Source organism: Dermacentor albipictus, chromosome 2 (assembly GCF_038994185.2).
Source record: "Dermacentor albipictus isolate Rhodes 1998 colony chromosome 2, USDA_Dalb.pri_finalv2, whole genome shotgun sequence".
Taxonomy (NCBI): Eukaryota; Metazoa; Arthropoda; class Arachnida; order Ixodida; family Ixodidae; genus Dermacentor; species Dermacentor albipictus.
In genome coordinates, this window is record NC_091822.1 from 125666796 (window position 1) to 125690911 (window position 24116).

The 24116-nt window shown below is 44.2% G+C and overlaps 2 protein-coding genes across 3 annotated transcripts in view; both read left to right on the forward strand.

Annotated features, from left to right (window-relative positions):
• Positions 1-9177, forward strand: part of LOC139055773 (uncharacterized) — a 29734-nt gene extending 20557 nt beyond the window's left edge. The window contains exon 7 of the mRNA XM_070533318.1: positions 9097-9177. Coding sequence (XP_070389419.1) covers positions 9097-9177 — 81 coding nt within the window. The remainder of the gene's footprint in view (positions 1-9096) is intronic.
• Positions 9178-9535: 358 nt separating this feature from the next.
• Positions 9536-24116, forward strand: part of LOC139056090 (uncharacterized) — a 142109-nt gene continuing 127528 nt past the window's right edge. Inside the window, exons 1-4 of one of the 2 annotated variants that reach the window (XM_070533949.1) lie at positions 9536-9584; positions 13880-13924; positions 15598-15651; positions 18205-18330. In XM_070533949.1, the coding sequence (XP_070390050.1) occupies positions 9570-9584; positions 13880-13924; positions 15598-15651; positions 18205-18330 (240 nt within the window). In that variant the 5' untranslated portion in view covers positions 9536-9569. The remainder of the gene's footprint in view (positions 9585-13879; positions 13925-15597; positions 15652-18204; positions 18331-24116) is intronic. The other variant, XM_070533950.1, reaches the window with a different exon arrangement.

Consider the following 24116-nt stretch of genomic DNA (forward strand, 5'->3'; position numbering starts at 1 on the left):
CAGACCTATGCAATTTCCCATTGGTAATTGTGCATGTAATACAGAAATTCTGTTCCTAAACTGAGAGCTTATTATCTGCTCAGGGAAATGCTTCGTAAGTCATGCATACTGACGTATTTTTATGATTGCTTTTCAGAGAACAGTAAGTTATTTCCATTCCTAATGCTGGACTTAGAGAGGGCGAAAGTTTCTTGCCGCATTGTTCTCAGTCGTTGGCCAAGCGAGCGCATTCGGACAGTAGGTACATACAAGGCTGTCTAACCACTACACTACTTAGACATTTCCGTCACATATGGGACGTAAGGCATTCACACAAGCTGCGAACTGTACGTGAAAGGTCTGAACGAAAGCAGTGTAAACTAAAGCATGAGAATTAATAGCGCTTTGACTCGAATCGGAAACAGAAACCTTGCGTGAGCTCACAGGTATCTGCGCGGCGTTTGAATGGCCCTCTTTAGGACATCAGTACTGGCTTCAGAACTCCGCCAGCTGCGTTTATGTTGCTCTCAGTGCTCCTGTTTCCTACTGAACTGCACTACTACATGTAACGTGTTGTTTTGCTTCCTTAAATGCAACAATATTTTATTCATCAACGTTACCACTATGTTTAGCAGCGTCTAACCCTGTCTTCTCTCTTTCCGCGTACTTTACGCCGCACGTTAATTTTATCACTCAATGTAGAGCCTTGCGGCATCAGGCTCTCGGCATCGTCTAAAGTTAAAAAATACATGCCAAGCGCGACGCCCTAATATATTTCCTGACGCTGAGATTTCGCTTCTGCAAGCCATCATCAGAGCGGCATCATTCCTTCAACATTAGTGGCTTGAATCACTAATCGGAGTGACCACGATGGACATGACCCCAACTTTTTCACTCTTAAATAAAGGTCGTAGTAGTTACTCCCTAGTGTCACGTCATTTGCTACCTTGGTATAACTGTAGTTGGTAGCGATTGATTTAGTAACCTTAGCGACTAAACAAGGCAGCCAGTGACTGTTACTTTTGGGTGTCACCTACCCATTCCGAATGCAGTTATCAGCACTGAATTTCCAGTCTGTAACACTCCTAACGAACGCACTCTGGACTACGCCACAGCTGGTCCGATGTGTGCAACACAGGCGGGAATTTTTGTGCCTGCCTGTAAGTAAATTTGTATGCTTTTGAAGTTTGAAGTTTACCGTTTATTTAAGGTAACTGGGGAAAAAATATTACGGTTGCCTAGTAGACCGGGGAACAGGCAGAAAATCCTGACAGTTCACCTGCCTCCCGAAAACTAAAATTTGCCATCAATATGGCACAATGCTCAGTGTTATAAATTCACAAAAGCTAGAAGAATGCCAAAAAATAATTAATAACTGCCTTCTAAATATATATCGTACATAAATATACGTAAATTGTGATTGTTTTATTTAAGTAAGAAAGAGTATGAAAGCGAAACCAAAAATATGACAAAATTAACGCAGGCAAACGACAGTGAAAGATTTATTTTCACAACTTCCAAATTACACGAAGCGTAAAAAAAAGGGGGGCAGTTTCTCCCGAAAGGCGAAGCATCCATTGCAATAGCCAATCAGTGGACAGCTATAGAAAGTAAGGATAGTAAGTGTATAGGCCGTATATGCTTCTAAACATAGGTACACTAAATAGACTAACAAGCGTGCTGTCACGCGTGCACAAGCAAACATGAAAACATCTGACTCGAATACCGCGGAAACGCGATTCAGATGGATTGAGGAAGCGTGGTCGCAACAGCGACCGAATCTACCTTCGTGCTGCCTCTTGCATCAACGTGAACTAAGCCATGAGAAAACAGCGCACGGCGGTCTCTGTCCCCGTCGCAAATGGCTTTCTAGATACAGTGGCCCAAGCCGCGCGCGCGCAGCTGTCACGCGTGCCCGCGATCGAGGCTCCAAAAGCTCGCACCCAATGGGAGAAAGGGGTAAGGAAGCGCGCCGGCTTCCGTCGCGCGCAAGGCTACGGGGGGTGTATGGTGGGAGGACGCATTCTATTCTGGGCGGCCCAAGCCGCGCCTGGGGCAAGCCGCGCCTGGGCCGCCCAGAATAGAATGCGTCCTCCCACCATACACTCCCCCGTAGCCTTGCGCGCGACGGAAGCCGGCGCGCTTCCTTACCCCTTTCTCCCATTGGGTGCGCGCTTTTGGAGCCTCGATCGCGGGCTTACCCTCGCACACTTTCACTCGCACATACAGCATACGGAGCGCGGCGACATTTTTATCATCCAATAATATATGGTGCTCAAGTGTATCGAAAATCTTCTGTAAGTCAAGAAAGGCCCCTAAAGTGAGCAATCTACGTTCAGTATTGTGAAGCATTCTTGCCTTAATGTATTGTAAATCCGTTTCCGTTTTATTTTTATTTATTTTTTGTTAGAGCGCTGCTTTTCGGTGCCCGTTGCCGCGTTGAGCGTAGGGGTGCCTCGGCGTCGTACCTCGTAACCGAGCGAACGAGCACAGCGGAAGATTAAAGCGAACGCGGGGCGCAACCGGCGATTAAACAAGGGTGCGCAAGGTGGAAAGTGGAGGAGGAGGAGGCCACAATGACAGCATGAGGCGGAAAGTGGAGGAGGAGCGGAGGGGAGACGGCCTGCGCAATAGCTGAGTTGCCGTCGGCCATGGCATCCGCAGCCGCGTGGGCGATCTCATCTGTGCTTCCAAGACTTGCTTGAGGGCGGGAGGGCTACGCTCGTCCGCGGCGTCAGCTGCTGAGGTCAGTCCGCGCTCAGATCACTGCTCCTGGAAGGGGCGATGCCAAGCGGCTGTGAGAAAGGCTCGATGTGACGCTCCCTTGGGTGTTGTTGCAGCTAACACTGGTGGCACGATTTCGCCCCGACAAAGGCTGCTCTCATCGTTGGTGGCACGAAAGCGTGAGAATAGAAGCGTGGTTCCGCGGAAGACGGCTCCAACGATGTGGGGCCAGAGTAGCGCGCGTTGTCTGTGTGGAAACAAAGCACTGCATGAGTGGAGGCCTGTTGGCGGCCGCTACTGTGAACCGCGCCCATGCATCACCCACGCGCTGCCTCTCGCGATCTACCGATTAGCGAGGCAGTTGCGCCACACTTCGCTCCGCTTTCAATGTGCCGCGCGAGAGACATTGTCCGCTTGAGCTACGCTGCCCACTGAGTCCTTTTCTAACATAAACCGTGCAGCTATATAATCGTAATACAAAATATTGACATGCGAAATGAGAACACGTGCAGAGCTGTGCTCAAATTTGGCACTAGAGATTAGCGTAATCGTCGATGAATATTTTTTGGAAAAGAATGTTGTTGCGTTACGACCACGTTTTCCAGCAGTAGATAATTAGAAAGACGTAAGTTTTTAACCCACTCAAGAAGTTTAGAGCATATTGGCAATAATGAGGTTGGGGTATAATTATTAAAATCATATTTATTACCGCCCTTAAACATAACCGACGCCCTTGTAATCTTTAAATCATCAGGAGATATATCAGAACTAAGAATTACGTTAGATAAATGCGATAGCGGCTGACCTGTAATATGGAAAACGGCTTTAATAGGCTGTTGTTTAAATTCATCTATGCCGCATGCACAGGTATTTCATAGTTTGTGCAGTAGTGTGTATATTTCAGGTTCAGTTGTGGGGAACATAAAATTGTGTATACAACTCTTTCAGGGACGCAAGAAGCGTAACTGCCATTTCTATCAACAGAAGCTCTAGAAACGCCAGCTCTCAAGTATTCAGCCAGCTTATTGGCAAGAAGTGCGCCCGAGTATGCTTCATCATGTATCATGAGTTCCGGTATAACAGATGTATCATCTTTAAACATACCGTCATTTACTCGTTTTACTTGATTTAGTCATTCGATACGCTTGCAAACCTATTTTAATGATATGCGACACATGAACCCTTAATATCGGAGCCTAGTTTATTTCAGATTTTTTAAATATTTGGCTAAGGTGTCTAAGTTTGTGGTTTTGATATATAAATTGAATAGTTTGTCGCACTCTTGTATTCTCTTTAGAACGCCTGAATCTATCTACGGCTTCCTAGATTCGTGGTGGTTCCTAACTGTTACCAGAGGAAACTCACTATCCTAGAGTCCTTTGATAATATCTGAAAAGAGGCACTACGAAGCCACGGGGTCTTTAATCTGCAATACGGCGTGCCAGCGGGTACCCGCTAATACACGTTTAAAAACCGCAATTTTGTCCTTAGGTATTATTCTGCACGTGACGGCCGTGTTCTGTGTACTTTAGTCATGTGCGGTTAAGTATGACGCAAAAAAGAAAAAAAGGCAGAGGGAGGGCAGGTGGTCACTTAGACCTGCTAGCAGCACCCCTGGATCACATTCATCTGGTGATAGCTTGTAAAACACAGACCTAGCAGGGTTTCAGAGGCATCAGGAAGTCTTGTCGGCATGCTAGTGACGTTTTCATATCCTAAACAACAGAAAATGTCAATTGAGATTTTGCGTATTAGCCGCTGTTGGTAATAAGTGGATGTTGAAGTCACCAAGATGGCAGGTAGTCCGGATTGACCACACTACTTTGAAAATTCATGAAAGAACTCATGAATTTTCATGTACTCATGAAAACTTAAAAACGCAATAACACGAGCAGAAGCGGTTCTGTATATAAGGATAATAATTGTGCCCATGTATCCAATCATTAGACATTCGCAGTAAGGAGTAACGTTTGAGTGTACCAAGGTGGTTTCATAGTATAGTTGGTTTTTCATATAGATAGCCGGGCCAGCTCCCTTTGTGTTTCTTCGCGATACATGAATTCCTAATATAGAAGCCTAGTTTATTTCAGATTTTTTAAATATTTGGCTAAAGTGCATAAGTTTGTGGTTTTGATATATAAATTAAATAGCTTATCGCGCCTACGAAAGCCTACTTATTCCATATTGGAATGTCCGACATACCGATATGTGACTCGTACAACTGTGAAGATACGACGGAGCACGCGTTGTTTTTGTAAGCTCTATGACAACAAACGCGACGTTCTCCGGAGGGTGTTAAGCCGATTTTATAACAGACCATTTTCAGAGACTGAGATTCTCGGTACCATGCCCCCACGCGTCGCAGGCTCACAAAGCGACGCGGGCACTGCTATGTTTCATAAAGGTGACTGGCCCAGTGACCAATTATAGGCATAAAGTTATGGACATCCGCACGTATTCATACCGAGAGTACATTCTTCCCTGCCTCTCCTCTCTTCCCTTAAACCCCTTCCTCTGTGCCGGGTAGCAAACCGGATGTGCGGCTAGTTGACCATCCTACCTCTCCTTCCTTGCTTTTCCTCCTCCTCCTCCTCCCTTTTAAACATTAGCTTGAGTATGTGTCCTGTAGGTATGTATCATTGGGCATGTGCTCAAGGGGCCAATGTGTGCGCGCCAATGCGTATTTACTGCTTTTCGATTAACCTCTCTCACACTAATTTGGAGATGTGCCCCTGGGGCCAAAGTACTGCCCCTCTCCTCGTTATTTAAACTTGGGTATGTGTCACTGCGACTACTATGTATCTATGCTCTACAACGAATTTTTGACGCCAGCTTGAGCGACAAGGTATCACAGTAAGAAACAATATCTATATAAGTAACAACATCACGAAGACATCTGCTGTAGTTGTCTTTGTTTTCGTTTTTTTTTTGAAGATCCAGGGGTTATGTCAGGACCACACTACGCACTTCAAGGGTGCCTACTACAGAACTGTTGTTCCACCGACGAACCCACTGGAGAGCTTCGTAACATTCGTTATCCTGAATCTTATGAATTCTAATGGCGGAGTCGGAGCAAGTTTTTCTGCTCGTTTCGGAGCAAGTTTGTTCCAATGGCAGGGTTAGGGCAGGAGTAAGGTGTTCCAATGAGAGAGTCTGAGGGGATTCAGAGCGGGACTCAGTCCGTGGAGCAGAAAAAGATGCTCCGCCAAAATCGGCGGAGTGGACCGGAACTCTACATGACGTATTTCCATTACCACGTTTGTCTGCTGGGAGGCGCCACCGGTCACGACTCGCGAGGAAGCAAAAGCTGCTGCACGCTTGGCGAGATATCCATTCCGCACTTTTAAATAAACAACAGGTGAACGGCGCTGGAGAGACAAGTGACCGGTGCGGCGGTGCTGGGAGCAAACAGCGGAAGGAGATGACGACATGCAAGGTATCCTGGGTAACTCGGTGATAGAACTTCCGCTTCCGCCTTGCTCCGGCGGCGCAGGTTGTCTTCCACTCGCGGATCTGGACGCGTTGCTCTGCGCCTGAGTCGAGTGCTCACTTGCGGAGTCCGTCGGCTGCTCCGACTCCGCCATTAGAATTCAACATTACTCTTCACAACTTCCGTTTCCCCCCCCCCCCTAGCGGCACAATGAAGCCCGGGGAAGCCCCAGTCAGCGCTTCACTCGATCCTGGCATGATTCCTTCCCCGGTTCAAACAGTGTCACTTGCACCGTCCTTCGTTCTTTCTCTGCATACCATCAAGGACATTTACATTGTACTGTCAACCAGCTATAACAAATAGCACATGTGCCCATCGCGTGGGAGGAAGTCCTTATTTACTTTGAAAAGTCAACCACAACGACACCTTCTACAGATCTCCCTGACTTCGTTTGTGGGAAAAGCAAAAGACAAAATGGTGTTAATCGGTTCGAAAGACATCTCCCTAACCACGGACACCTTCCCGACACATTCATCGCCTTCCGCAAGTATTTTATTACGCAAGACGTAATGCAACAGATCGTGAATGACGTGTACGACAAGAGAAGTAAAATCCAGCAGCAGACAGTAGTCGGTGCAGTCCTGAAACGAGCTTCCGATAGCTTTCAGTAAGAAGTAATGAGAAACAAATTTGCAAGTATATATCCCGGAAATTTCTTGTTGCGCTACATTCTACACTTCCCGAGCGACCTGCAAATCTCCTTCTGGGGTTCGGACAGTCAAACATCAGCACGATTCCCCATGCAGTGCGTGACACCACAAATATTTATTATATCGGTAATCATGTTTCACCTGGTCATAACGTACCTCATGGCCTACCTGAACGTCATTCCCGGCTTATGACATGTAATAGACGCTCATACCTTTACACTGTGTTGCAACACCGTAACACGGGACAGCAAGAAGCATCTCTTCAGGCTGGCCTATACACTGCTAAGTTATGCTAAACTGCTTGCTCACTATCTCATTAAAAAAATCCTGTATATGTCGTACTAATCAACAACTCGACCCACAAATCTTCCACCAACCGAGGACTCGTTCCTCTATCCATGATAAGCCAGCCCATTCTAAATTGCAAGACCTATCGGATACATTGTTTTGTAGTAAAGCCAGCGTAAGCAAATATCACTTGAGACAGCGTGAACAAGAGCTACGCAGAGTCACTTAAGACGCAATTTGCTCCAGGGTTTTCTGCGGCCTACCTTACGCAGCTCTTACGCGTACCGAGATCAGATGACTGGAGGCCCCACTCAGAATTTGCTAGCGTGTAGAAATGAGAGTCCCCATATACACTCAAAGCATTAACCCGGAACCAGCCACCATGCACTACACTCTTCAAGGGATAGTACAAGCATTCCATGAATCTCAACCGCTTAGTCAGAGCACATTCTCTCAAGGGCGAGTCATTTTACCAAGCTTGTATACAGAACCCAGTGCTCTCTGTTGACCCCCTACCGTAGAGGGCCATCCCTGAAGCCGAGGTAAGGCCGATGCCCTGCAACGTGAACCCGACATGCGACGCTTAAAGACGACAAGCCCATGCCACTCCTTGGTCCACCCTACAGCACACTTGGTACAGCAATGCCGCTCACACGAGGACAGTGTATGGTCTTCAAGGACACATAACCTAAAGAAACAAGGTAGTGCGTAGAGCGACTGATGTGGAAAACCTAGCACTTTCCAAAAACATTGCCAAGCACCCCTTGTACTGCGCCCCCCCCTATCATTACCTGCGCTAACCGCCAAGGGGCATTCTGCGCTTTCGCTCATAACGATTTACCCCCCACATCCGAGGAATATTTTCATCACGCACCAAACTGCACACCGAGCTACGCGTTATACTGGAGTGGGTGCCGCGTCAGCAGGGAATGTGAATAAGCGAGCGAGCGAGTGAGCTTACCTTCTCGCTTCCGAGGGGCAGATACCCAGCGCCCCAATTCTGTGGCCCAATGTGTTTTGCCCGAGGACACGCCGCACCTAGGAGAGAAAACAGCATTGATCCAGATTGAAAGACATGCGAATTTCGATACGCTACCTTTCAGCACCTCCCCATACATTCAGCCGACACGACTGTTCCGTGATCAGCCAAGCGCAGGCACTCACACCAGCGAAAACTCCCTCGACTAAACTAATGCAGCGCTGTCGTGATCTCCGTTCCTACTGAGTGCATGCAGACGCTACCCGAACGTCCTACACACCTACACGCCACGTCTTCGTGCTAAATCCTCACCGTATTTCCTACATGTCTTTCTTCCATCCCCATACATTTCCCTGTCGTGGGTGAGTTGAACCGCTATAACAGAGCTCCCCCCTCAAAGTTCTGGCGACTCGTCGGGCAGCACCTCCAACACATTAAGCGAATTTGCCGAACTGAAGCAACATGTAATGTGTTACAAGCGATGACGGCTCGGACAATTAGCTGTTGGAACAATAATGTTCATGCCTCTTTTTCTCTTCGCTTGTATAGCAGGCATACTTGTGTTGCGACTTGTCCTCGCAACTCCCTAGAATATAATGTTGCAAATACCGCTCCCAAAAGCACCGCACTCTCATATCAGGGTTTTTGGGCAGCCGGAAATACAGCGATCACATTGTCAGCCTCATTACCGAATTTCTGCGCCTGTAATAGCGAATTATACCCTTCATGGTGTATTCAGGCACCTAATTATGCGCGTCGAACTCATTCAACACGTTCAGATACACAATTTTGAGCCTATAGCAGGCGTCTGCCAACTATGCTATAGCTGCATTCGAGGGTACCGTTACTTTCGCGGCGACCAATCGAAGAGGCCTGTTGCAATGAGAACCGTTGTGAGCACCTACAGCTGGGTGACATGCTCTTGTGTTTCTACTGTGATAAAACGCCTGAACAGCGGCTCCTGTAAACTGATTTTACCTGTGCAGGTATTTATCCTGCAGTACTATGTGTGGAAATCTCATCGACAGTACCACCTTGCTCGTGATTTGTCGGCTTCTCTTGTCTAAGCTCCACGAACCATATAGATCTGCTGCTCAAGCTCATCAAGCGTAAGACAAGAAGCTCTCAGCCTGTGGAAAAGCCGCGCCCATCATTATCGCCTCCTTGCATTTGAAACATTTGTGTGCACAGAGTACATAGGTGATTCATACAGTGAGTGTATAGACTTTGTATATCGGCGTCAAATTTTTTTATAAGAAGACAACTTCGGAAAACTCAGCACCTCTTTTTTGCTGTGTTTCTTCTAATTGCCCTGTTTAAACAAGCCTACTTTGACACAATGTATTCTCATGCTTCTATGCAGTTTCTCATGAAGAGCGAGTCAAGAAGAAATGTGACGTGGCAAGACGTAAGGGCTTGCTTTCAGTGTCTTAGCTTTGACAACGTTGGGCAAGACTTCATGACGAGCGAAATGGTGTGTTGTTGCAATAGTAGACTGGGCACGAAACTATATGCACACATAACATTAAGACAAGAAAGAAGCATTTTCTTATTGGTTGGTTGTTTTCGCAGGCATGTACAGTTTCATACATGCATGAACTCGTTCCAATTAGGAGCGAGTTTCGGCGGCAGTTATTCATTCAGATCCCATTGTAGTTAAGACGGTTGTAGTTTTACACACACACACACACACACACACACACACACACACACACACACACACGCACACACACACACACACACACACACACACACACACACACACACACACACACACACACACACACATATATATATATATGTGTGTGTGTGTGTGTGTGTCTGTGTGTGTGTGTGTGTGTCATAAGAACTGCAAGCTCAGGTATAACACAAACCGTCTAATATGACGAGGCCGGCCTTTGTCTAGAACAAGTTTACGAGCACCAACTCCAGTTCAAACATTTTTACTGGAGAGTGGTGCACATGGCTACACTTTGTGACTTTGACAGATAAAAATAGGGGCAGCGACAAACGTGTGTGCATACATTTCTTTACAAAAGAGTCAAAGGTAAATAAATTCCCCATAGGGGAAAGAATTTACAAGCCACAGCGTTGTGCATCAACATTCGTGCACTAAAACACGAAAGGTTCCGAGCATTTATAACCGCGATGAACGCAAACGTACGGTATAGCGCTCACGTACGCAATAAATTATGGTAACAAAACAAATAGTAATGGAAGGGTGCAGCTAGTAGACTGCAGGAAGAACGGGGACGCATTAAAAAAAACAAGCACGAATTTTACAGATGCGTATCTGAGCCCCAAATACGCTATGGACATTCTGTAAACTGCATCCGTTAATTCTTCTGGAGTAGGAATTATGAACGTATGAATTCGCAGCTTAAACTAATTTCCTACAATGTTTGCGAAAGGTTCGCAAAACGCCTATTGACAAATTATTGGTAGAATTCACACCGGTGTTTATTATATTCATTTTGCCCACTTTATATATATTATTAGGTGATGTTTACCGAATTATGCTCTCAATTTTCATTGCCGAGTTCTAGAATTCTGAACCTTATGGTTTCGTTATAAGGGGTGATCACTTTTAAGTTTTATGGTGAGCTTAAATATCGCCTGTGGCAGATAGCAAAATTATTGCCCTTGAAATGGATTAGTCCAAGAGGCGGACATTCCTAGCACGGTAAATTGAAAGACATATTCTACTAAAAACATCCTTATTATTCACATTATGGCAAATATTGCAATTTACGAATGGTAGCTGGTGAGCTTGCAAAATGTATCCACTTGAAATTAATTTTGAGGATGAGACTAGTTATGGCATATTAGTTCCCAAAGTGCGGGACGAATCGCATGGGCTTTGCGGTTGCTTTCATGCTTCAATGCATCGAAAGCACGTTGTTAAAAAAAATTTAGTAGAACAGCGAATTCTTACGGCGAGTTTGAAGACGAATTGCTTCAGGTCCAACTGGCGTCATCCTGGTAATTCATTTCATGTGGACATGCCTTGCAATCTCGTCGTCCACAATTAGTAAATTTCAATATGTGCCGTAAGGTAAACAACTGAGAACTTAATTAATAAATTTCCGTCAATTAGTTTAATATGTGCTTCAATTTCTCGTTCCAGTAATGTCCACCTCTCGGAAAAATGCCGCTCAACGACAAGAATTATGCTACATGCCACAGGCGATGTTGAAAAATTTCATAGAACATCAAAATGATCACCTTATAGGAAATTTCACAAATTTTCAGCAGCTTTGACAAAATGTCGGTGGCCTAAATAAAAATCCGCTTTCCAATAAAACCTGACTTTCCCTTCTTCTAGCTAGTGCAACAAACCTCTTCAAAGTGACTGCAATGGTTGCCGAGAAAAACAATTTCTCGGTTATCGCGTATTTAGACAGGAGCCCCAAATCTAAGCTTAAGTAAAAAAGTGTTTGGTACTGCTTGAAAATCAAAAGTTATATCGGCTCTTCTAACTAAGCGAACCGTCAAGATGGCTAGCTTAATAAAGGGCGCACAATGAAAGAACAATCTAGACAATGTGTCCGACTAGGCCATTTCGCTAGCTGCTTAGAAGAACAAAAACTTTGACTGAATACGCGGGAGAAGAGCCAGGAAAGTATCCTGTGAGCATTACGCTAATGGAACGGACAGCGGTATGAAAACATCTGTTAAGCTTAGTCGCAGTGTATAAAACCAGCGTACTAGGTAGCCGCTCTGGAAGGAAAGTCGCGTATGCAACTATGTCGTATGAAAAACGAATGAAATAAAAGCAAGAAAAGATATTCATAAACACCCTGTTGTTCGTGCACAGATAATGTTGTCGCACAAAGTAGAAATACACGAGAGAAGTTGGTTAATGACTATTGCTTGCAGAAATAGCAGAAAAACTAATGATGACGCTGGCATGTCGCAGTATCCATCTAAAGGTAATACCGACGACGTAGTTATCTCTCCAGAGGTCTTGGACATTGAGGTATAGGAGAGAGGAGCATCAAAAATGCGGATGACAATAGTAAAATACAGCCGAAGTAAAGTTTGAAATCCAGAGTAAGGCGTTAGTAACTATTAGAAAAATATAAACACTCTTTTCCACCTAATATAGTTTCTTTTTTCAGGTTGTACGAAATGGTCTGTTACTGGCCACCGAGATAACGTGTGCCGTTTTCTGCACGGTATCTCGGAGGCCACGCATGAGCCTTGCTATCACCTATCCTCTAACTTCTTGAGCTACTTGCACAGTGGGCGCTGGTTATTGACAATGGAATGTTCTCGGTGAAAAAGCTAGGTGAGGGATTGCATTGTTTTTGACTACGGCGGCGACACGTGTTGATGCTGGCTGACGCCAGCTACTCGGAATGCGCGATTATTCGTAAAGCTTGAGTAGCAAATCGTATAACGACCTATCGGATTTGGTTCTTGTATCGAATAGTCTGTATTTGCATCTGCTAATATTACCCGAATAGTTTTTAAAGAGCGAGAACTGAAATGTGCGCTATCGAACATAACATTTGAGCAACCGTGCAATAGAGTGAGTCACCACGGCCATTATAAACCTAAATCGAGAGCCGCCAAGTCTCCGAGCACGCTCTGCATAGCATGGGAAGCCAGAGGTTCTTTTCTAAACGGAGGTAATTTGCGCTCTCCGAAACGTCCTACTTATGTTAAACTGCTTTTTTTTTTGTTCCGTGTGCTCCATTTGGGGGGGGAGGGGGGTGGGTATTTGTATCAAATAATACTGTATGCCGTGCAGCGTTATGACCGAAACTTGCAAACACGTATAATGCCATAGGATAACAACATGAACTGGTGATATTTGTTTCAATTCTCTCTTTTTAGAGTATTCAGCCTTAAATTGGAGTTATTCCCGGCACTATTCCATTCATATTCGTGTCGCTGTCCGACGCTATAGTGGCAGACAGCTAGCAGCCTTATAACAGGTCTTTCCCGGCCATCAACAATTGCCCTTTTCTTGGGGTGAGTTGGCGCAAGAGAGGGGTAACAGGTGATCGTTAGGTGAGGCCTTCGTTCTGCAGCGGAAATGAGGATGATTACGGCGAGCAGCGACTGCGGCCGCAAGGGGATGTGCGCGATGAATGCGCATTAAACATCTTTTTTTTTTCTTGTGATTCTGGCTAAACCCAATACGTTGCAGTTGCTTGTTTGTCTACACGCTTCTCCATGTTACAAAGCTCCTCTTAGTTGGTTCCCCTTAATGGCTGACAGGGAGGTTATGGATGTAAGCATAAGTTCCACAGAAATTTTCCTAGCATCACTTTCATCAGAGCAATGGTTAACGTGTCAGAATCTATAGTTGTAGCGGAAATTCAGCAATCTACAATTAGATTGCCTATCAGTTAATAATTTAACGCTTTACACGTCATGGCACTGTACATAAGCAATGCAGTTTTAATGCTAAGCATTGCTCCTTCTAACAGCACGGCTTCAGCGTCGCTTTTTTCTGCTCGACTGTGCCCTCTGCCACTGTTTACATTCGGGGATGTCAGTCGATGTAGCCCTGGCGAAAGAGCGCAGGTGTTCACTTTGATAGCATTGCGAGGTCCAATAGGATGCTCAGCATTGTAGGTTTTCATTTAAACGGCTCTTCTCGCTCAATTTATTGCGAGCGAGTTGTTTTCACGTCTGACAGGAATGAACGTCATTTCATTCATTCGCCGAAAGATAAGCGTGCACGTATAGTGCATTCCCGAATGCCAAACTACTGTTTTTTTAGTGATGTTATGTTCACGGTACTTTTTCTTCTAGTATCTCAAGGGAGAACCAGCTTACGGCTCAGACAGGGATGCTGCAGTGAGTTTCAAAACCTGTGCATCAATGATACTAAAACAGATGTCTCCCATATTACGTCATGCTCTTACTTCTCTGTCCGTGAGGGACGCGACTGCGTGCAGTTTCCGCGTTAACTGTGCAACACAAGTATTATTTCGCCTCTGTCAAAGTTTTTGAGCACCTTTTCTTTGAGAAATCTCAGGGCTGTCAAGCTCCGGACTGATCACGCAAACAGTAATGCCTCAAAACAACTTGTTCTTGGCTAAGGTGGTGTGTAGGTTTACTACATATCTGTTGGTCTTGACGCAACATACGAAGCCCAGAGATGCTGGCCTCTGTGTTCGTACCTGTTGCCAAGTTTCAGACTCCGTGCTCACCGCCAAGAAACACATGTATGGTAAAAAGTTATACGCGTTCACTAGTGGACGATGTGCTCTCTGAGCGAAAACCTACACGCTTTCGTTTAAATGCTCGCTTATGTCACAGCGAAAATTCTTGTCATAAGAATAAAAAATGTTTTTGGTTATCGTATTCTAAGCTGCAACGTCATAAACAGGAGTACAACGGCTCGCTAGGTGCACGACGTCACTAGGTTGGTGTGTTAGATCAAATATTATCAAATTCTGCTCAATGGCACTTCAAACAACGCTACAAATCAGCTACAGTGCTTAACAAAAATATTGCGGGAAACAATTTATTCACCTTGTAGCTAGTGGATTTAAAGAATACAACTTTAGCAGCGTGGCTTTGAACTCACTGACCACATATTAAAGTTCATTGAAACAACACTTCTACTTTCGTTTTGTTCATCTGCCAAAGGAGAAATTGCCCCAGCATACAATTTTTTTCCTCAAGCTCTCTGCCTTCGCGTTTTGACAATAGCAACAAGCTAAGCCACCATTTTCTAACCCGCTTGTGAAGACGCACTACCTAGCTAGCAATAAAAACAAATCGGCAAAACAGCGGTTCGAGTGATAATGCTAGTTGGGTATGTGAAAGGACTGCGTACTCTCTTTGGACATTATTGGAAACTGTTGAACATTTGGCAGCATTATTTTTAGGATCCACATGCCCTGCTTCCTTTACATTGCCTACAGTCGTAGTTCATGCTTATAGCATTGTGGTTATGAGCTATCAGTGTGCATACGATTACAATTAGCCCTCGTTGCATGTTCGTGGATATGTCGCGCTAAAACCGCACTTGTATTTAACACTTGTCATTAACTTCTTTTAGTGTCGTCATTCCCTGCCTTATCACTATATCTAAAGGCAGGTCGACGAAGTTTGTGAAAGCTTCTTATTTGACGGGGTCATGTGCATCTTGCGGGGTGGTGAGGAGGTGCCACAGGGTGCCGGTCGTTTTGGAGTGTGATTTGTCTTTGTCGTCACCTGAGCGAAAATCGGTTATTAGAAAGTTACGTTACATTAGTTCAGGCTAGGTTAGTTCAGAGTTGGATCAATTTAGGCGCTCTCCGTACTTCCATGTCACCGACTACCTCGGAAAACTTGCTTTGTTGTTGATGGCGAACGCCAGCGTCCTTCGCAATCTTTACGGTTGCCTCAAAAATTCGATTTAAAAAAGAAATGGGAGAATTGCGGTGTTGTAAACATTGAGACCCTTTCACGCACAAATATTCATAAGTAAACTGATTTCAAAAGGCCTATTACAAGAATTGCTACCTTTCTTCTGGCAGCTGCAGTTTGTCTTCGCCTGTCTCCTAGTCACTGGAATCGCCACTGCCGTTAAGGTGAGTGCAGATCAAGGTTCGTGCAGCCGGATCAATGCAATTACAAAGTGGGATCTGTGATCTTTATTGCGATTTGCGACATATACACAGGATTAGGCTCTCAGGTATGGAAGTTCATTAAAATATTGCACCCCCTGACAAAGACAGCAGCATTGGAGTCAGCGCCTAAGGGCAGTATTCGCAAATCTGCGTTTGAGTATGTGAATAAACTTTATTACAGAGACCAAGCTCCTAATGCCCGAAGGTCCGGCGGCCACGTTATTCCAGGGTAGCCGCGGCCCTGTGCTGACAGCCTAAACCTGTTTACCAGTTTGTCCTCAGGTCTCGGGTTTGTCAGCGGGGCCTTCCACTCGTCTTCTGTTGGTGCTTGGATAGGCATTGTGCGTGGGTTCTTTTTGCTTTCCCAGACCATGTGATAAAGGGTGTTTGGTAGATTGCAGAATTGGCAGTCTCTTATAAATGGTGAGGGGTACATCGCACGTAGTAGAGTGCCGTGCATGTAATTGCCCTTCGAAAGCCGGCGTAGTATGACGGCTTCTTCTCTGCTAAGCTTGCAGTGTGGTAGCGGACAATCCTGCCAATTCTTCTTGTAATGTCCTAGAATATTGTGGCATTTGTTTCGCATCAGTTCGTCTTGGTCTGATGGTACACGATGTCCTAGTGGGGTTGCTCTGCGTGCATTTTCTTCGACGGCGGCACGAGCCACTTGGTTTTTCACCAAGGATTCGTGTCCCGGCGTCCAGACAATGCAGCTTCAGGGATGTCTGGATTCTTGATGATGTTGAGCGGGGTCTTGGTGATCCTTCCGGACAGAAACAAGATGCCTGCGAGTCTTTGGCGACGATGACCAGCACGTCCCATCGCCAGATCTGTATGGCCATTGCTATGGCGACCTGTTCGGCTACCTCAACGTCTCTTACCCGCCGTGGTTCCTCAGTGGCTATGGTGTTAGGCTGCTGAGCACAAGGTCGCGGGATCGAATCCCGGCCACGGCGGCCGCATGTCGATGGGGGCGAAATGCGAAAACACCCATGTACTTAGATTTAGGTGCACGTTAAAGAACCCCAGGTGGTCGAAATTTTCGGAGTCCCCCACTACGGCGTGCCTCAAAATCAGAAAGTGGTTTTGGCACGTAAAGCCCCATATTTATGTATTTTTCCCTTGGAACTACTGATACAGCACCTATCTCTTCATTCTTATTGGTTACGCAAGTGATATAGCTCCCTTCCTTGTATGTGGCGGCGTTCGTATACCCTCTTTCTACCTTGCTGCATTCTTTGTTTAGCATTCTTGCAGTGCGGTGGCTCTCGCATGTTTTCTCACTTTGTTGTAGTCTGGGTGCATATTTTTGTGTGTGTGGATTATATGGGTATCCGTGCTTTGAAGTTCGGGGGTACACGCTGTTGACTTGACTGTTGTGTTCTTCGAGATGGCATCGAAGTCTTTTCGGGATACTTCTACCGGCAGTGGTAAGTTTTGTTCTTTATATTTTTTATCGTCTTGTGAGCCTCCGCTAATTTTTCCCAGGTATTATGCACTCCTAGATTCAGTAGATTTTCTGTTAAGGTGGTGTGTGGCAGCCCTGTCATCAATCAGTACGTATTTCTTATCAGTATGTTCGACTTGTTTCTTTCAGTATTCTCCATGTCTAAGTACGTTGTGCCGTAGGTGATTCTGCTGATGACCAATGCTTCTATGAGTTCCAGCATGTCTTGCTCCTCTAATCCACGTCTTCTATTTGTAACCTTCTTCACTAGGTGTGTAATTTACTTGATTGTTTCTTGAAGTCGCTGTAGTGTGGCAAGCCCCACTCCATTGTTCTGGAAGACTAATCGAAGGATACCTGGCGTAGTAACCTTCCGTATGTGGATTCCGTTCAGCGTAACTTCATCGTTCATCGTTCATCGTCTCCTGTGGGGGTCACCCCCTTGTTCTCTTTCTTACAATCAGGAGTTTAGATTTCTCAGGTGCGCATGATAGTTCACAAACACCCAGGTACCTTTAAGTTCTCTCTACAGCCTCTTGTAAGGCTTCTTGCTGTCTTTTTGCGGATCACTCGAGCACCCATATGATTAAGTCATCCACCTACAGGGCATGTTACCGAGCGCTGGGGCGTTCTTATGGTCAGGACCTTGGTATTTTTTTGTTTTGAAAGATAAAATTTATCAACAGCGTTCGCTTTTATAAGGCTGGCTATCACCATTGATCAGCTACTTTCGTAATGAAGTGATGAAGCGTGCTAAGTGCTTTGTCCCTATAGCTTTCCTGCGCTAAAGTGATTGACGTATTAAGATGCTATAATACAGCTAATCTGTTAATATTACAGTTGGCGCTAATGCATTTTGAAATATAATTGGTGTTACTATCAACTAAGCAGCATCACTCTCCGCAGTGTCTTATTTCATATTTGGCTCTTTGTTTGATTATCTGCTTATTCATAGCAACATTGTATTGTAAACAGTGCGGGCAGCTTGTAGAATATAGTCCGCGCAAGATCCCCGCTGTCTTCGTTTCATCACCGCCTCCTTAATTAAATATTTTCTATTGGTGCAGGGCGTGGTGCTTTTTTATATACACGACTTCTACGAAGGCGTGAAGCAACAGGGAACACTGAATTCAAATGGGCTTTTGGATGTCTTCTCGCCGCCCATACCTGGCATTACGAACTTCCCTGCCCAGGTAGTATAAGCGTTTGGCACCGCATGGAATGTCTCAAATGAATAGTTGAGCGACATCTGTCTGAAAACTTCGTGCAGTACGTCTAAAAAAGTTGTCTTCACAATCTCTCGGGTAGATCAATGACGATCACCTTCATAATACTCTACATTAGACGCAACACACAGGTTCCACCTATTCTTCCATTGCTCGAAGCACCCTTGGCAGTGCTGTTTCATTTATTAATACGTCATTCAGGGGTTGTAACAGGAGTGGAAAAAACAAAACGAAACTGAACAGAAAAATAAGTACTACAGAACACATTGAAAACGATAGTTATACATTAGTCAAAGAAACGAATCATCTCGTGAACTACACACATAAACAAAACAAAAATGCATCACTCAGTAATCAGAACAGCCATCTTATGTAGCAGCAATCTGACCTCATCGCCCTGTGCTAGTGCCATAGATGAAATTATATAAGTGGCGTAGAAATTCAGCTAATGATGTCGATCGAACAGCAGAATCTCTTCGGGGAAGATAACTAAACTTGAAACAATTATTTTTTATTGTCGGTAATGGAATAAACTTACTATGACGATGACTTGATGTTTCTTTAGTTTTGATCACAAAGTAATCTGATTTATTTATCTTAAGACAATAATTGAGAATGAGGTGAAGAGTTTTTAGTCTTTCATATCTGGTTCTGGTTTCTAGCATAGGTAGTTGGGCTTGCTGGCAGAGATCTGTAGAAGAATAGTTCCGGCGGTATTTATTAAAGACAAACCTTACAGCAAGTCGCTGAATCCTATCAAGCTTGTGACAATTAGTTGCTGTATGAGGATCCCATATTACTTTAGCATATTCGATTATCGGTCTTTCTAGGGTTTTGTAAGCGAGGCACTTTACATCCGTAGTAGCACTGTGCATAGTGCGTCGCAGGTACCATAGTGTTTTAAAGCCTTTGGAAATGACAATTTCAAAGTTGGTATTCCGTCGTAGATCTGATGTAAATGTTATTCTGAGGTATTTATACTGATCGACTCTTTCAAGCATTTAAGCGTTGATTTGATAATTGTAATGAAGAACATTTCTCTTTCTAGTTACTGACATGAACACAGACTTTTCAAAGTTTAACTCCATCTGCCAGTCGTTGCACCATTTCACTATTCTTTGCAGAAATAAATTAAATTTAATCTGATTATCAACTGTATTTACGGTATTGTACATCACACAGTCGTCAGCGAAAGGTCTTATAGAACATCAATGTTACTTTGTAAATCATTAATAAAGATCAAAAATAGGAATTGGCCTAAGACGCTACCTTGCGGTGCACCAGCAGCAACGAGAAGAATGTTGGACTGACAACCTCTAACAGTTACATACTGTTCACGAGAGGATATATACGCAGAAAACCATTGTGTGAGTGTATGATTTTTAAAGACCGCATTAATCTTATACAACCATTTTTGGTGCGAAACTTTATCAAATGCTTTCGCAATGCTATATAATGTCTGTTAATCTTGTGAAGCGCTAAGCATCAGTGTCGTTTTCATTTGAATTTATTCATTCATTCAATAAATCAATCTTTCAATCACGCAACACTGAATCAATCAATCAATTAATCAACTGCGATTTTATTTCTAACATGACAGTTGTGCGACACCCCGGGAGAAAAGAGGCGAAATGCAGCTAAAAGGTGCCTGGGTGCCTCCTATACACAATGCAGTATGCACAAGAATTTATCTCGCCCGCCATGGTTGCTTAGTGGCTATGGTGTTGGGTTGCTAGGCAGGAGGTCGAGGGATCGAATCCCGGCCACGGCGGCCTCATTTCGATGTGGACGAAATGCGAAAACACCCGTGTACTTGGATTTAGGTGCCCGTTAAAAAACCACAGATGGTCCGAGTTTCGGGAGTCCCTCACTACGGCATGCCTCACAATGAGATCAGGGTTTTGACACCTAAAACCCCATAATTTTTTAAAGTTATCTATAGCGTGCACAAAGGCAGCATAAAAGCATAACAATTAATTTAAAGCATGTTTAAACATAAATGATATAAAATCCCAATGAACTGGGTAGTTATATACATTGAAAACAAAATTTACTTATGGGCCAGTTATGAACTGACCAACTCATCTGCGGACATCACTATGGAAATACTATTATTTACTTTAGTAACATCGTTTACGTACACGTTATAAGAAGATCCAGGAGTCTCACTGTGGACTACCTGATGTAACACTTTAAGAGCACATGCAATTACTAACCATGACACACTGCTTGCGACCATTCAAGTAGGTCTCAAGCAAGAAATAAGCTTCATAACTTACAACGTAGCTGTAAATTCCTTTAAAAGAATATTGTGCTTTCAATAGCCAAAGGTTCTTGGCTAATATATACAAACAGCATGCATTACTTCGTTTTTATGATATTGTAAAGAATAATTTTTATTCAGGTTTTACAACGCTGTTTCCGACAATTATCCCTGCGGAAAAGCATGTTCGCAATCAGAAAAGCCATCGTATTTCGTAAAAAATGATTAGGTGTAAAAGAATAATTCATTGAGTACCCGTCTAAAATACTGGGAGTATCTATATTGGTCCATAGTTAGTAACCTGGTTCATTTCGCCTCCTTCATACATAACCGTTATTTTTGCACGTTGTATCGCAGTTGGAAGACAAAAAGTTAATAATACCTTAATAATATATGCTCGAGGTGGTGGGACATGCTATGTCATAGGTATATTGCTCGCGCAATCTGTATATTGTTAACATCTGCAGTCATTCTCTTCTTCCGAACCATAAGTACGCGACAAATGTCCAGCTCCTCTGTGGCCCCACTGGAAATTGTTTAATTGCGGAAATTACTTGCCGGTGCTTTGGGGAAGTCATGTGAGGGCTTTACGATATCTACAAAGTCAGAATTCATGTGCTCAGCCAAAGAAGATCCCGAAAGCCGTTTATAAATTCTTAGTTCACTGTTTCTGAGTTTCAAAACTTCATTAACACTTTCCATGATTTTTCAGTAGTCATTTGCGATATTTGAGAGAAGCGTTCATCATAATACAGCGGTTTGGTTTTCTCACTTGCGAGTTCAATGGGTACGGCACTTCTTAAATATATTAGCTGGAATGGCTTTCGTAATGAGAACAAGTGTTGATGAACTTCAATTTTCTTGTGTCTGTATTTACCATATTCTGGTCTATTCTACGGTTTTCTCATGTCTTTTGTTCTTTTGAACTATAAATATGAAACAAACAATATGAATTGGCAAAAACCTGGACATAAATTCAGCGTAGGTATCAAAGCCATTGGCGAACTTTTTCTTGTGATGTAAGACTTGAATACCTGACCACACTGGGTGATTGATTGCTTATGTCTGAACATACACTAATAACAGTGTGGACACAATTATTTATGTTTACGGCCAAGCGATCAATTGTCGTCACGTTCCCGAATTGGCGCCCCACAACACCCACGTGCATTAATATAAAAATTCGCAGGGGACTAAATCTGGCGAGAAGAGAGGGATCCTAGCACAGTGACAAAATATGTGCCAGAATCTCTGCCACTGTTAATGCAAACTGCACAACAGCATTATCGTCGTGCACATTCCAACAAATTTGGTGAAACGCGGGGCGCACAATCTCTGAGACGCTCACCTCCAAGTAGACAGCTGCGTTGAAAGTTTGATGTTCTGTTACAAGTTCGTGTCGCACATTTTCGTAGCAATCAAAAATACGATGAATGCGACTTTCTTTTGCTTTGTTCTGTGGCTTTCTTTTTTATTTTTGTCATCGCTCATCTTTTTTTTTCAGCTTCTTGTTCAATACTACTTCTCCTCGTAGTCGCATTCGTAAATCTATGTTTCGTTTCTCGTGACGACTCTTCCAAGAATTCACCGCTCGTATCTGATTTTTTAAACGCAATGCGGTATCTTTTTTTTTCGTTGCAACTTTTGCTAAAGAGTCCAAAGTCCAGTTTCCAGTTTCCAAATAGAGTCCAGTTTCCAAAAGAGTCCAGTTTCCAAATATTCCGGTAAATTGCGGTGAACAGACGACTTTTCCAACGCAAGGACGTTTAATAGTATTCTGACAGCCATTCGCCAGTCACTGAGCACGAGATAAGTAAACGTTTGTTGTGTTGGTCGTCGCACAACATGGCGGGCCGTCCTGACCTGGCATCGCCCTTCGGGTCTTAACAGCCTTCCTGAACACGCTGGGTGAACTTGACCACAGTTCTTCCATTTAAGACATCATTTCCCAAGGCATTTTGTAACATTTTACGAACTTGTATACCACTCTTCTTCAATTTCACACGCAAATAAATATTGATCCATGTGAGCACTGCTCGTTCAATTTCCATTTCGACAGAATAAACACAGGACGCACAAAAAGCGCATGCATAATGTTCTGATTTGTTATGCAGCAGGGAAGCTTGTAGTATATATCAACTGTGTTCCTTCAAGTGGAGAGAGCGAGAGTGAAGCGTCGCTACGCCTTTTTAAAATTTATTGCTTACTCGCATCATGAACTTTGGGCAGAGGCTTCGTCGATCATCATCATCATCATCATCATCATCATCATATTTTATGTTCACTGCAGGACGAAGGCCTCTGCCTGCGATCTCCAATTACCCCGGTCCTGTGCCAGCCGATTCCAACTAGCGACCGCGAATTTCCTAATTTCATCGCCCCACCTGCCGTCCTCTATTGCGCTTCCCTTCTCTAGGTACTCATTCTGTAGCCATAATGGTCCAACGGTTATCTAACCTGCGCATTACATGACCTGTCCAGCTGCATTATTTTTTTTCTCCTAATGTTAATTAGAATATCGGCTATACCCGTTTGCACCCTGATCCAAACTCTTTCTGTCTCTTGACGTTATGCCTAGCATTCTTCGTTCCATCACTCTTTGCGTGGTCCTTAACTTGTCCTCAAGCTTCTTTGTGAGTTTCCAAGTCGCTCCCCATATGTGAACATCGGTAAAATGCACTGAGTGTACACCTTGCGTTTCAGTGATAATGGTGCACTTCGAATCAGGAGCTTACAATGTCTGCCGTATGCGATCCAACCCATTCTCATTCTTCTATGAATTTCTTTGTCCTAATCAGGACTCCCTGTCAAATGACCTGGGTAAACCTACTTCTTCACAGACTCTAGAGGCTGTCTGGCGATCCTGAGCTCTACTTGACCGCAAATGCTCCTAAAGGCGCTCAGAGACTTCGCTGCCTATGGGAGCGCTACCACAGATGGGCTGTGGCACTGTGGTTCACGCGCAATTCTAAGACGACCTGAGCACAGGGCAAATGAAGTTCAAATTTTCCGTGGTACGCCTGCGTCACAATTTTGTCCACTGGACATTCCAATATTTTTATATACCTAAGCCCTTGCGCAGAGAAATGGAATATCGACTGGACGTTCAGTGTCAGGTATGCCACCAAACACTTGCCAAGAATATTGTAAGCGCGCCTTTCCTGGTGCCCACGGCAACAGTTGTCCTTCCAGAGGCCTCATCTTTCAGTTTCCTCACCAAGAAGTTGTGTAATCTGATTTGCTCCAAATGTATTTGGGAGATATTGCACATATGGAGCTCACGTATCCAAGGTGCTTCGGATATGTTCGGACATTAAATTTCAAAACGCAGTTACTCCAATACGGAACTCGTGCCTGGCGGAAGGCACAAAAACACTATGACTGTAGTGCATTGCCACGTGCCCGCGCATGCCTGCATGCATACGTGTCCACGAGGGGTATCTGTTTTTTTGCGCAAGTCGTACCGCAACGTCTGCTGCGAAAGTAATAT